We start from the raw sequence: 15287 nt of genomic DNA, 5'->3' as shown, positions 1-15287 counted from the left end.
AATGTAACTACTCTTAAATTAATAAGATATTTATGTTAAATTAATAAAATATTTAAATCCTCTTTCTGTTTAATTAAATAGAAATAAGATGTTTTCTGAAATGTTTTTGTATTACAGCATGCCTATGGTCAAAAATAATAGAAGCATACAATCACTTGCGTTTTTCTGTCAGATGCTAGATTCTGCCTGCGTATAAGTATTATTTTAAACCTGTTTAGTTTTTTTTTTTTAAATTTTTGACAGAAATTTATAAACCTTTTTCTTATGGCACTTGCAGATCAGTTATGAACTTCTTCAATTTGATTCAGACTTTTGTTTTTATGATGGTTGTGTAAAGCAGTGATTATCTTCAAATCAGAAGTAACAGAGTAAATTCAGTCCAGTGTCCTAATGCTGACTTTTTGAGGACAGTAAGAGTTCCTTCTGCCATGCCATTTCAAATCTTAGGAAAGGTAAAGAAGAAACTGAAATGAACAATAAAGATCACAATCTCCTCCGTTTATTAATTGTAATGTGTCATTTTTCTAATTTAATTTCAAAAGACTGTAAATCCTTGTGGGTATGTCTTTATTTACGCAGTAGAACTACCAACAGGGAAATGTCAGCTTGTTTAAGAGCAAGTGTGGCTACAAGCTGTAATTAACCACTTGGAGAACTGGATAGGACAGGGTGGCACCATAGGAGTTCTCTAGAACTGAAATGATGAACTAAAATGAACAGATATCATTGGGTGTCTCCATATCAAAGGTGCACTATAGTGCAATAAATGACAGCCTTTCTGATCAGAAAATGTGTAGAGTTGTTTCAGAGACAGTATCACTGTTTTTTTTGTTTTTTTTAAGTGTATTGTTACAGTGTAGTGACCATGTATTAGTCTAACTCTCTTGAGTGATCTTTGTCATTTAGTATTTCTGTTTATATTCAGCCTTTCGCATAGCTAATTTTGATTGTTGCTCCCCTCCATTTTTCACTCCTATGTTGAACCAACGGCTACTTGTGCTAGCATTGCTGACCAGTTTTCTCCTGTTCTCCATGCATCACATTCCTGGGCATCACTTCTGGCTTGACTGCTTCTGCTGTGGACACTGTAAATCTCAACACTTTTGTGGGGACTGTCCTTGCTGGGAACTTCAACACACTCACTTGTGGATAACAAATGAACATATTTTATCACTCTGATCGTACAACTTTCTTCTGGGAATATTTTGAAAATGAACTTCATTTTCTGGAAAAAATTGAATAACCTTGGATTTGCTACTGGTAAACTGATAACTGGCTTATGGACAACGCCTTTTAAAAATCCACTGCTTGTAATGTTCTGCCATAACAATGCCCAGGTATAGTCATTTTTATATGAAAAATTATTTTATTGTTCTTTAGTTAGTAACTGCTAACCTTTTGCTTATCTGGTTCCTTGAAAATGTAATCAACTTCTAACACTTTAATTCTGTAGTCTTAGATTTTGAGTTGGAGATATATAGGCTATAAACTAGGACCTAAAATTTAGAAGCACTAGGTCAAATAGTTAAAGGTTTTTAAAAATCTCTTATCTGTACAAAATGGAAAAAGTGAAATTAAAATGTTATTAATCCCCTTTCTAATTACAAACCTAAATTTGTTCATATACAATTTATCAATTAGTTGTCATTGAAAGTGGGATTAGTAGGCAACTTGCTTTAAATTAACTTGGTATAATGAGCCCCATCGTTCCATTTAAAAATGTCACTGATCTGGTTTTAGAGAAGAAATTGCAAAAACATTTTAAAGGCAGTTAAATGTTTCCCAACAGTTTTTTAAAGGTAAAAATACTGTGTGAATTTTATATACACTACTGGTCAAACATTTTTAGAATACCTCAGTTTTTCCAGTTGTTCTTCAATTTTAATCAGTTGAAATGCAATGAATGACTTAAAATGGTGAAAAGGTAAGCAGTAAACTGCCAGAAGTGTAAATTTAAAGTTTAGGTTAGTAAAATCTGAAATAAAGGAAATAACTGAATATTTCAAATGGGTCTTCTTCAGGGAACAAATAATAGGTTACAACCTACATGTTCTACAGCAATTGAAGTAAATGAAGACTTACAACTTGAAACAAACAAGTTATGTTGTTACTTAAAAACCCTCTGTCTGTCTTAAAGCCATGTTGGAGAAGACTGTGTTACTACACTCTCTGAAGTACTACTTGAACAATAATCCAGTGTTAATGGCAAGAAACAGCAATGAACAAATGAAATGAGACAGAGCATTATTACCCTTAAAAGTATAGGCCTTTTATTTAGAGAAATTGAGGGGAAAAAAATAAATCAAAGTGTCAGTGAGTATGGTGGTGTCCTACACAATCCAAAGGCAATTGGAAAGTGAAAGAAACTGATAAGAAGAGATGTGGCAGTGCCAAAGTCACAACCCAATCAGAAGACAAGTTTCTGAGGGTCACCAGCTGGCGTGTCAGGCACCTCGCAGCACAACAGCTTTCAAGCACAGCTTTAACAGTGGTTGTTAAAAGCAAGTCTTGGTTTCTGCTATGAAGAGGAGACTTTGTCCAGTCTACAGAAGTCCATAGCTGATATTTCAAGGCCCTGTTTTGTCCTTTATGATGTGGCTTTCTTGCTGGCACTCGCCCTGTCAAACCTGCAGCACAACTTCTCTGTGATTTCATTACATGACATGTTGCAATACCAACATATGGAATACTTCTACAACAAGAATTGTTTTTTTTTTTTTTTGAATACCAAATCATACATTTGGCAGGATTGGCACTGTAACTTCTTGGTAGTCTTGGCCTGTTATCTTGTTGCTCATATAGACTACCTCCTGTAGTTGAAGTTGATTTGTATCACTGTATTGATGTAACATGAAAGATTTTACTGAATGACAATCTGACTCTGTAAAAGTTCCAGGCTTCTCTCCTTAAACATGTGATCTGAAAAAATTTGATGTGCAAAACTGAATGTATGATAATATGCTAGGGTCATCCTTAACCATGCCATTAGCAAACAGGGATGACTTACGATTAGTCTGTGTTTCTTTTACTAAATCCATATCATTACTAAATGCATGATGCTTTAATGAACTTTTAAAATTTATTATGATTTTGCTTTTTTGCCTGCTCTTTACAATATTTTATCTAGGTGCGTTAAAATAAAAACCTGTTAAATATACTTTGATGTGTGTAAAGTATAAAGGTCTAGTTACTGTCTGTCTGTTTTTACCTGCATTTTTATTACTCTTTAATATTGTTTTTTGTATCAGTATGCTGCTGCTGGAGTATGTGAATTTCCCGTTGGGATTAATTATCTAATCTATCTATCTCTCTATCTATCTATCTCTCTATCTATCTATCTCTCTATCTATCTGCTTACTTGATGTACTATTTGCTCCTTTTTCTAGGCTGTGGTTACATTAAACCTTGTAACTTCATAGTATGTCAGTCCTTCACTTAGTTATGCGGTTAATTAAAAAAACAGCTAATGCAAAATTAAACAAGAACACAAAAATAACATTAATAAATATATCTGCATGGTAATAGAGACACCTGTCCACATAATTAACTTTTTTAAATAAGTCATTCTTTCCCCATTGCTTTATGGAAGTAAGCTACAATTATTCCAGCAGTTTAGTTTTAAAAAGATGGGATCCTTAAGCATTGACCACATTATATAGTCCCTCCTGGTGTAGTAATGTTAGAAATATTTGCAGTTAAACTTCACTGTTAAAAATATTTTTTTTCTATATTTTTGAAATATTACTGGTTCAGTAGTGGAACTGCATTATATTAAAATGAATTGCTTGTTTTTGTTATTGTAGCACATTGTTTAATCAGTTTAAAAAGAACTGAAGAACAGAAATTTAGAATACAGTTTGTTTTGAAACTCATCTTCAGACTAATTATTTTCAATGATTGGGTAAATGTGATAATTATACTTACTGATTTAACTTGTGTCAAAACTTAATTTTACATTTAAGGTGTTTATGAATAAAAATAATTTTGATCGGAAGTCTTGTTTTAAATCACACAATATTAAAATATCATTGCAAAGCAAGTATACCCCTTGTTAAAAATGTTTAAATGTAATTTAATGCTTCATAATGCTTTCCTTAGTACAGTTACCCTATAGCTCGGTTGCAATAAGTTCTTTTGTGTCAATATTTCTGTCTTGTTTGATGGAGTCTAACATTAACATTTTGCTGCTATACAGATTGCAAGTGAAGTGGCAAAGCTATTAGAACTGAAGGCACACTTGGGGACAGACGATGGCAAACATTCATTTGTTCTCAAAACCCCAAAGGTATGTGAAATGGTATATTAGTGTATAATAACACTTCAGTGAATTTAAACAAGTTACAAAGCCTTCCAGACTGCGTTTCCAGAAGATAATTTTTCTGTTCAATTCTGCAGGGGACCAGAGACTATAATCCAAAGCAAATGGCAATCAGAGAAAAGGTATTCAATATCATCATCGGTTGTTTTAAACGTCATGGGGCTGAAACAATAGACACACCAGTTTTCGAATTAAAGGTAAGACAAAGATGTCCCAATGTTGCTTTTCAGGTGTTTTTTTTAAAGTACACTTATGTGAATGACTGAGTTTTTTAATTAGAACATATGTAACATTCAACATATGCCTTTTTTTAATTAGGAAACTCTTACAGGAAAATACGGAGAGGACTCAAAACTCATATATGATTTGAAGGACCAGGGTGGTGAGCTTCTTTCCCTACGATATGATTTAACTGTATCCTTTATTTAAAAATGGAGAGCATTAGCTTATCTATGCCTAAGCTGTGTTATGCTTTTTTGTTCTTTATCTTCATATTAAAGCATATCTACAGTGCATCCGGAAAGTATTCACAGTGCATCACTTTTTTCCACATTTTGTTATGTTACAGCCTTATTCCAAAATGGATTAAATTCATTTTTTCCTCAGAATTCTACACACAACACCCCATAATGACAACGTGAAAAAAGTTTACTTGAGATTTCTGCAAATTTATTAAAAATTGAGAGAGCACATGTACATAAGTATTCACAGCCTTTGCCATGAAGCTCAAAATTAGGCTCAGGTGCCTCCTGTTTCCCCTGATTATCCTTGAGATGTTTCTGCAGCTTAATTGGAGTCCACCTGTGGTAAATTCAGTTGACTGGACATGATTTGGAAAGGCACACACCTGTCTATCTAAGGTCCCACAGTTGACAGTTCATGTCAGAGCACAAACCAAGCATGAAGTCAAAGGAATTGTCTGTAGACCTCCGAGGCAGGATTGTCTAGAGGCACAAATCTGGGGAAGGTTACAGAAAAATTTCTGCTGCTTTGAAGGTCCCAATGAGCACAGTGGCCTCCATCATCCGTAAGTGGAAGAAGTTCGAAACCACCAGGACTCTTCCTAGAGCTGGCCAGCCATCTAAACTGAGTGATTAGGGGAGAAGGACCTTAATCAGGGAGGTGACCAAGAATCCGATGGTCACTCTGTCAGAGCTCCAGAGGTCCTCTGTGGAGAGGGGAGAACCTTCCAGAAGGACAACCATCTCTGCAGCAATCCACCAATCAGGCCTGTATGGTAGAGTGGCCAGACGGAAGCCACTCCTTAGTAAAAGGCACACGGCAGCCCTTCTGGAGTTTGCCAAAAGGCACCTGAAGGACTCTCAGACCATGAGAAAGAAAATTCTCTGGTCTGATGAGACAAAGATTGAACTCTTTGGTGTGAATGCCAGGCGTCACGTTTGGAGGAAACCAGGCACCATCCCTACAGTGAAGCATGGTGGTGGCAGCATCATGCTGTGGGGATGTTTTTCAGCGGCAGGAACTGGGAGACTAGTCAGGATAAAGGGAATGATGACTACAGCAATGTACAGAGACATCCTGGATGAAAACCTGCTCCAGAGCGCTCTTGACGTCAGACTGGGGTGATGGTTCATCTTTCAGCAGGACAACGACCCTAAGCACACAGCCAAGATATCAAATGAGTGGCTTCAGGACAACTCTGTGAATGTCCTTGAGTGGCCCAGCTAGAGCCCAGACTTGAATCCGATTGATCATCTCTGGAGAGATCTTAAAATGGCTGTGCACCGACGCTTCCCATCCAACCTGATGGAGCTTGAGAGGTGCTGCAAAGAAGAATGGGTGAAACTGGCCAAGGATGGGTGTGCCAAGCTTGTGGCATCATATTCAAAAAGACTTGAGGCTGGAATTGCTGCCAAAGGTGCATCGACAAAGTATTGAGCAAAGGCTGTGAATACTTATGTACATGGGATTTCTCAGTTTTTTTATTTTTAATAAATTTGCAAAAACCTCAAGTAAACTTTTGTCACGTTGTCATTATGGGGTGTTGTGTGTAGAATTCTGAGGAAAAAAACGAATTTAATCCATTTTGGAATAAGGCTGTAATATAACAAAATGTGGAAAAAGTGAGGCGCTGTGAATACTTTCTGGATGCACTATATATAAATAATACATAAATATTTAATTTTGAAATTTGTCATCAATTATGATGAGTATTTTATCCGTTTTAATGTTATTTCTGTTACATGTCAAACCAATCTCTTCAAGGTCAACTAGAAAATGTGCTCGCCCTTTCAGATAAAAAATATTATTGCTTATATTTTCCATATAATACACACATTTTTTGTTACATGGTTCTTATTGATTATATTCACATTAAATATATAACTAATGAGATTCTATGAAAATAAATGTCAATACATGATAATTTCGGCCAGTAATTTAGGTTCATGCAAGTCACCGTGAACATAATTTGTACCATTTTTTTAAGAAAGCATGAGCGATCAGACAAAACACGTTTCATTTTATTTTAAACTATTAGGCATCACAGAATAGCACGATCATTAAACAAACCACAGCAATTAAGAAAATGATAACATGGTTCTGTTCAAATGTTAGCATGCGCTTAGTTCCTAATATTGTGTATTTTGCCCCCGTTAACATCAATGGTGGCTTACAGTCTTTTATGATAGTTGTGAATGAGGTCCTTTATTGTCTCAGGTGTGAAAGCTGCCCATTCCTCTTGGCAAAAGGCCACCAGGTCCTATTAATTCTTTGGTTGTCTTGGTTGAACTCTATCTTTGAGATCTCCCCACAGTGGCTCAATGATATTGAAGTCAGGAGGCTGTGATGGTCACTCAAACCTTCACTTTTTCCTGCTGCAGCCACTGAAGGGTTGTTTTGGCCTTATGTTTTGGGTAATTGTCATGTTGGAAAATCCAAGTGCACCCCATATGCAGTTTCTGGGCTGATTACTGCAAATTTTCCTCCAGTATTTTCTGAAAACATTTTGTGTTCATCTTGCCATTAATTTTGACTAAAGATATTTCAAATAAACAAATAGGTCAGATGATCAGTACCACTTTTACTCTGATACCTGGAATTAATATGATACCACTGATCTGACTGCAGGTTTGTTGTTTTCATTACAGTTGCCCCAGCTGTTTTTTTAATACTCTTAGTTTTTATTTTTTTTCTCGTCACTGTTTCACACTGCAGACGACATCCATTTCTTTGATATTTCCAAATGTTGTTGAACATTGCCAAATGCTTGATGCACTGTGCACAAAAATGTAAGCATTGCACAAAACAAATCTAAACATGCAATGTGAGTGTCAAAAAATGCTGCACAATAGTCCCCATGATGAAACGGGTAGAAACTTACTGGTGATTTGTGGTGTCGCCTTCACCAAGAAGTGTTCTGAGGTCAGCTTGAATTCATTGTGCAGAGCAGGAAGGATCTAAAACTTTTTACTTTAATGGAAATAAGTAGTTAGCCACGAGTAATACAGTTTTCAAAATTCATGAGTTTTACATGAGTTTGAGCTTTACTGCTATTCAGCTCAAGTATGAATCTGATCTAAAACCTTGATTTGTGGCATGTTTATCAAAAAATGCTGAAGTTCAGCTACAAATGTTTTTTTCTGCCTAACACTGTAAGCAGACAATCAAATGCCGTGCTGGAATATCTTCTCTGCTTGGGAATTTGTTTTAACAAATATGAGCCTGTCTTCCTTTGAACGGAGAGGCTGAAGTAAAGTGAATCTGATTCTGGAAAAGCACTTGTGGTGAAAAACTCAAATCTAGGGAATCCATTCCCGGGAGCCCGGGATTCGCGGACATTTTGCATTCCCACATTCCCGGGAATGAAACTGTTGTAATTCCCAGGAAAACAGGAACGGCCAAGCTTGCATATGTAGCGTTTAAAAGTGTAAAAATCGATCAAGAAATAACAGAGTTATAGTTGAAAATAATTAAGGTGGCACCATTGCTGCAGTTTGCTCTTTTATCAGACCACAGCTTTGAACAGCAACTTGAAATTGCAATGGGTCAGTCTGTTGCATCCGCATTATCTGTGCCAAGAAACTTGCCATCACAGAATGATGACAAGAAACTGGATGCATCAGTAAAAGCTGAAATGGCGGTGTTTCAGAGCAACGGCAAGCGCGGGTCTTGTTCAGAACAAGTGTATCAGTATCTGATGACTGTGCCACCTACTTCAGTTGAGGCAGAGCGTGCTTTCTCAGCGGCTGGCGTACTCTGCATGAAGGTGTACTGCACGCTGGACACGTTATGCTTTCTACGCTCTTATTACTGCAACTACATAGATACATGCACTTATATGACAGCAAGAACTGCTTGTAGATAAGGTTAGTCTTTTATTTGTGTCAACATATTGCAGTAGTTTTATTAAAAATAAGTGTTGGTCATTCTAAAACCATTCACAACTGAGATGCCCGTGAACTGTGTCATCCCCGGGCTCCCGGGATTCCCAGGAATGAAATGCGGGATTCCTGAATTCCTGGGAATGGATAAACCCGTCCGGGAATGGATTCCCTACTCAGATCATAACTTGAATGAAAGCAGTTTTTTGGCTAAAAATTCAGTTTTAACTTGTCACATGAATAGCGAGACCTATAAAGTAGATGATGGTACACAGACTGCAAGCTATGAACAGCTACAGCAAAGCATGAAACAAGTAACTGTGCTCAGCAAATAGTGGTGGAAAGTTTCTTATCTTCTGTTTTTCACTCAAGTACCACTTGGGCCTGCTTGGATTTAATGGCCCCAAGCTTGAGCCTTGGTCAGCCAATTTCGTGTTATATAAAAATAATAGTAATATACTTTTTTTTTTTTTTTTTTTTACAATGACAACAATTACAAGATGCTTTACAAGGCAAATTGCTATGGTGCCAAGTAATGCAATATATCAAAGAATGCTACTAAGATTGTTCACATTTAGGATGACACAGAGTCCTAGTGTACCTGCTAAAATATTACAATGCAGTGGTCTCTATTCTTTTAATTTCTATCCTATAATTTCCTTAACGTCTCTGTCAGGTTCCTTTTGCTCGTTATCTAGCAATGAATAAAATTACCAACATTAAGAGATACCACATTGCAAAAGTGTACAGAAGAGATAACCCTGCCATGACCAGAGGGCGGTACAGGGAGTTTTATCAATGTGTAAGTTTTCTCTTTTTCTTTTTTAATAAGTAATCACAAATCCTTGCCAGAGTCAAATCTCTCATATTAAGTATACAGATCCAAGCCTAGGAGTAGCTAGCAATTAATGATTTTAGCTCATATATGCTTTATATTTCATTTATTGTATTCTTAGTAACAAACAATTGCTCAACATGAGATGGTATGAGATAGCATTTACAGTATTTACATCCTTATAAAACATCATTTCATCATCTGTTTTTCTAATTTTCAAGATAATAGGCATTTTCGTAATTTATTTTAATTTACAAAATCCTCACTATTAACGATTTTGTAGTTTTGCTGTATTCTTGGGAAAATATACATATAGAGGTGGGAGGCCAGTTCAAGGTTTCTTTCAAAATTCCTTAATTTTTAAGAGCCAATAATCTGCTGTTGCTTAGTAGCCTAGTAGATCTATAAGACAGGAGAAGCAGAGAATATCACTAAAGTCTTTCTTAGTCCATTGTCTTTCTCTGGAGGTAAAGAAATTAAAAATGGGAAAAATTAGATCAGTTGCCTATTGGATCCACTGCAATAAATGTCTAAATATTCTGTGAAGTGCAAGTTTGTATGGTTGGCCTGTTTTTAAATCTTTTATCAGCCCCAAAAATAAAAATAGTACCATATATCATATACTAGCAGTAAATTATTTTATGCTGTGGAGGCAATGAAGTTACTCCATTTTGTGGTCTATCCACAGAACTTCTAAATAATCGTAGTATATTAATGACACAGCAGACAAATATTTTGTAAATATATGTAAACAAGTGGAGCTGCTGGTTTCTGTTAATTTGCATTCAGGGAGCTTGGTATGAATGGCTCACCCCATCCACAATCTTAACACCTTTACTTCCACTCTAGTCCTGGCAGTTTCTCACAAGAAATAGTCCTGGTTTTTTTTATTTTTTTTTGGTGGGCATTTTAATTTGCACTTACCTCTCACTTGTGAGGCACAGTTAACTGTGTAGAAACTATTAAGTAAGTGAAGTGTGAGTACTGAGAAAAGCGCTATATAAATGTAATGAATTATTATTATTAAAGGTTGAAGTCACCTGATTTACCATCATGAAAACCATACTTTGGTCAACTGTGCCCTCGGCTCATAATCATTACAAATTAAAGTAAAAAAAATTTAGCAAAATGTATCAATTAGCATGAAACATAAAGGTCAAGCTAATGTCAACCAATGACTGTTCAATATTTAACTAGCTAAATTAATAAAACATATTCTGGAAGATCCTCCTGTTCACAACACAGTTAATGCACTATCACAATCAAGAAATGTTACTGTTTCATGTACTTAACCTAATGGTATAGTAGAATACAGCATTACATTACATGCTGCAGTGTGGCCAACTCCTCTTCAATGATGCTTTTCTTCGGTTCCAGGATTTTGATATAGCAGGACAATATGATCCAATGATTCCTGATGCTGAATGTCTGAAAATAGTCCATGAAATATTGAGTGATTTGCAGATAGGAGATTTTCGCATTAAGGTAGGAGTTAATAAAATCTCCACTGAAATATTACATTTATGATTTTATATTGTATTTTAAAAATATTTATACAAATAAAGTTTTCTGTGGAAATGTATGTTATGAAAATAAAAGTGAAACACTTAGCCAGTTTTTGCACTCTCATAGGTTAATGATCGACGAATTTTAGATGGCATGTTTTCCATCTGTGGTGTTCCTGATGAGAAATTTAGAACAATCTGCTCAACTGTGGATAAACTGGATAAGGTAAATAAATCAGGTTCTTATGTTTATAGCTTGATTCAAGTAGTTGCTTTAGCCCAATCCAGGAATTTAAATGCTCGGTTCCCTAAGGGTGGTAATGGCTACAAGTTTTTATATTTTTTTTTAATTATCTTTGTTGAAGTAGTGTAGTTTTTCCAGTACACATCCTACTCAGAATCTCAATAAATTACAATGAGGATCCAAGTATTTAGATCCGATGCAGTCCAGGGCTCCTCCATGGAGCTACAAATGGAAGATTGTAGGTTTGGGGGGGAGGGGTGGAAGGAACTTTGTGGATTTTGTATTAAAAAAAAAAAAAAAAAAAATCTTGCACATACAAACTTTATTCACTGACACTATCTGTTTGGTAGCTGAAAAACAAATACTATTAAAAAAAACAATAAAACAGCCCTAAAGATTTTTTGTAAATTAAATGTTATAAAGGAATATCCTGAATAATTTTGGTATTTACAATATCATGCAGTAATGATATACTGTAGTAAAGTATGGATTTTGATTTTGCTAATCTATATATGCATTTATATGCGATACTAAAGATTGTCACATGATTTCGTACAAACTACTTCAGCTATAGCCTTGGTGTTGTCCTTAATCAAAAATTTATGATGTAATACACACTTGGGAAGCAAAAAGTGTGGCTAGCGGTAATCTCCTCAAAGTTATCAAGGTTTGCATCTTTCCTACGGAAAACTGCATAGAGCATCTGATTGAGAAGGTGACATGGTAGAAAGAAAAAAGAAGAGCATGTGACATCTGCTGAGTGTGAAGCAAATTGCAGAAGTTGATTGATAGGAAGAAGAAGAAGAATGATAGCTCTGGCATCTGCTACATGTCAAGCACCTGCTACATGGCAACCTTGTAGTACTTGTGAACTATTGGCTGGAACCCTTGATCTTGGGAGGACTTTAGGTCTGCATTCTTCTAGTATTGTTTTAAACATCAAGGGCCTCATGTGTAAAACTTACTTACACATGGAAACCTGTGTGAGCCATTTCTGATACAAAAATTTGGATTTATAAAACACAAACTTGGTGTGGAAATTAGTTTAAAAATAAAGGAAGGCACTCCCAACCTTGGAAAGCCTTGCCCATCTGTAAGTCCTGTGCAGACTTTTTTTTAGTGACTCCAGTCACTGAGGCAGTGAAGTGAACAAACAGTCTTGTTTAATTGTGAATTTCAAAGACACGTAAGTCGAATTCTGATCCATCCATCAATCAATACATTTTCTAAACCTGGTTGCTCCAAACCTGTAAGTTATGTGCAATGGTCTCTGTAATGTAGGCTCCAATTCAGCACAAAGCTCCAAAGGGGCAGCTCTAGAACATTTAAATTGATTTATAAGTCAGTCATTATAATGAAAAAGGACACAAATACCATTAATATTTAAATGATTGAAAACGTGTTTTTAAATTTGTCTATGTATTTTATGCATAGTGTAACATCTGCATATGACTTAGTTGGATTTTTTTCTGTTATTTTTTGCTACAGCAAAGAGACACATCACTTTTTATTTTTTAAATATTTTGCAACATACAGGGGTATGTATGGTGTGTGGTGGATATTTGCCCATACCAACACATCGTGGTTTGGCCTCCCCTGCCACTCCTGCTATTCCTTAAACTCTGCCAAATGTCAGTGATAAGCCCAGTAAACCCACCACTCGGGAACATCGCTAAATGTATATGGTGATTAGGTCTTGTTTTATAAAGGAACTTGGTGTAGGATCTGGTATACGTATGGTTTTTTAAATGCATTTCTTGTGCAAGCAAAATTTTAATGTGGGGGCATCTGCAAGGTTTTATCCATAAGGCATTTAGATTGTCAACACTCACTTTTCCTGAACAATAATATATGACTTCATAAAGATCAAAAATTATAAATGACTTAAATAACTCAATGTAAGAAAATAACTCAATAGAGCATCACATAAATCTAGACATTTTCCTTATTTAATATGTGGATGGACAGTGAAAAAATCTCCTCCACAGTCTTAAAGAACTAAGACTTCAGTGGTAGCTCTTTTCTGCCCACAACTGGCAGCAAAAATGGCTTTCTAAAGAAATGTCCTCTGTCAAAATTGGTAAACCTTTCAGTTTCCACTTTGGCAATACTCATTAGGTATTCCTCGGCCTCTAGTGACTTCTCTTTGTCAACTGGTGTGTCTTTCTAGGCATCCTGGGAAGAGGTAAAGAACGAAATGGTGGGTGAGAAAGGACTGGCTCCAGAGGCTGCTGACAAGATTGGAGAGTATGTAAGCATGCAAGGTACATCAGACTTAAAGCACTGTATACTGGTGAGATTTAAAAAGAATGTACGCAGATCAGTGTTACATCACTAAATAAGCACTTGCATGCTACTGTGTAATCTTACAGTACACCAGTGGTTGTTGCCTGTCTTCCTTTTTTTAATTTATTTTTTTTAATTTATCAGAGACGCATTGCTGTAGGTCAGGGGTAGTCAGTTATGATTTAAGGAGGTGTGGATAGAAAACATTTCCTCATGTACAGGTCTGCAGCATCATCATGTTTAAGTTGCATTATAATTTACATTATAATTAATGTGTATATATATATATATTGAAGTAGCATTGCCATTGTATCAACATCTGCACTTGCTGATGTCAATGACTCGAATCAAATGAAGAAAGCTATAATTCAGTGCCATTTCAATAATATTTATTTTCAGTGCAACTCTGGACTCTGGAGGGGTACATACAATAATAAATAACATAAATAGCAAAAAATCAATAACAAAAGTAACAGCAAGGTAAATTTGACATTCAACTGAGAATTATAAATAATAAGTACTTTCATAATAATAATTTTTAACATTTCAACAACAAAAAAAAAAAGACTTGGCCTCATATAAAAATAAAATATATGAATTTTTAATTTGTGCACAACTGAACAGGCTAATCAGTATCACAGTAAATCTGAACATCTTTAAATAAATGAAGGTATCTTCCCCTCTTTCTTTTCCCTCATATTCCACTGCCTACTTTCTGTTGTTTAGTAAGAGAAGTGAACTCTTGCTTCGTCTGCCAGGACTTTAAATCTAGGCTGGTATGGTGTCAATGCCATCCTCATGCATGTGTGAAGATTGTCATCACTGAAATGTTTTTTGTGATGTCCCAAAATCCACTCAACTCTGTGGGAACACTTGTTAGTGAGTTGTTGGCCAGTAAATGAAAGTGTTAAAATCTTCATTGACCAATCATAGTTGGCTTTCAGAGTGCTTATGTTCTGTAGCCTAACTTAAGTTAATGTAATTTTGTGCTTAGTTTCATAGTAGCGTTTCACATTCCCACTGTTAACCACTGCCACCGTCTCAGAGCAGATGAGACACAACGGTTTTGAGCTACCTATGGGAAATATGAACATAAACGCCTCGGTCTATTCCGGATTAAAAGCTCAGTTTTCGGTGGCAACCTTCCACCGTTTAGAAAAAGCCATGGCACATTGACTCACAATTTTGCTGCTCTTCTCTCTCTTGTCTTCTCACTCCTTAATATTTTTCTCTCCCTGTCACTGCCGCAGCCACAAGAGTGCCAGCTGTTTTCATGCAGAATGCAGGTTTTCCGTGCATCTATTCAGTGAAGGCCCACCCTACTCTGCCTGTGATTGGCTGACATTCTTGCCTTCACCTTGACCAATCTCAGTCTTCATGCTTAAACCCAACCAACTCGAATCACAAAAGCAACAAGTACTGGCCAATCAGAGACACGTAGGAGATCCCTTTCACTGAGTAGCAGTGTAGAAACACTGTCAGAAAAGAGTCACCGGTAAAAATGTAATCTCTGCCAAAACTAAATAAAACTCAATGATATGTCTGTTCCAGATCTGGGTCCGCCTGTTAGTGACCTGTGCTTTTGGCAATTCAAGTCTTGACTCGGTTTTCTCAGTCCGAAGAGTTTTTTTGAATTGACAAAACCTTTTAGGCATTCACCTGTGGAGGAGTTGTCTTTGTGAATGCCAGTGAGCAGACATTTTGCTAAGGAAGTTAGTCACTATATAGATGAGATAATACAAAGATTGAATTTTCT

General features: G+C 36.0%; 1 protein-coding gene across 2 annotated transcripts in view; it reads left to right on the top strand.

Moving 5' to 3' along the window:
• Positions 1-15287, top strand: part of hars (histidyl-tRNA synthetase) — a 39937-nt gene that overhangs the window by 16588 nt on the left and 8062 nt on the right. Inside the window, exons 2-9 of one of the 2 annotated variants that reach the window (XM_028813022.2) lie at positions 1004-1337; positions 4196-4285; positions 4396-4515; positions 4637-4732; positions 9338-9463; positions 10874-10981; positions 11129-11227; positions 13416-13509. In XM_028813022.2, the coding sequence (XP_028668855.2) occupies positions 1212-1337; positions 4196-4285; positions 4396-4515; positions 4637-4732; positions 9338-9463; positions 10874-10981; positions 11129-11227; positions 13416-13509 (859 nt within the window). In that variant the 5' untranslated portion in view covers positions 1004-1211. The remainder of the gene's footprint in view (positions 1-1003; positions 1338-4195; positions 4286-4395; positions 4516-4636; positions 4733-9337; positions 9464-10873; positions 10982-11128; positions 11228-13415; positions 13510-15287) is intronic. The other variant, XM_028813023.2, reaches the window with a different exon arrangement.

This window comes from Erpetoichthys calabaricus, chromosome 11 (assembly GCF_900747795.2).
Source record: "Erpetoichthys calabaricus chromosome 11, fErpCal1.3, whole genome shotgun sequence".
Lineage (NCBI taxonomy): Eukaryota > Metazoa > Chordata > Cladistia > Polypteriformes > Polypteridae > Erpetoichthys > Erpetoichthys calabaricus.
Note: the sequence above shows the minus strand (reverse complement) of the source record. Positions and strands in the feature narration are given on the sequence as shown.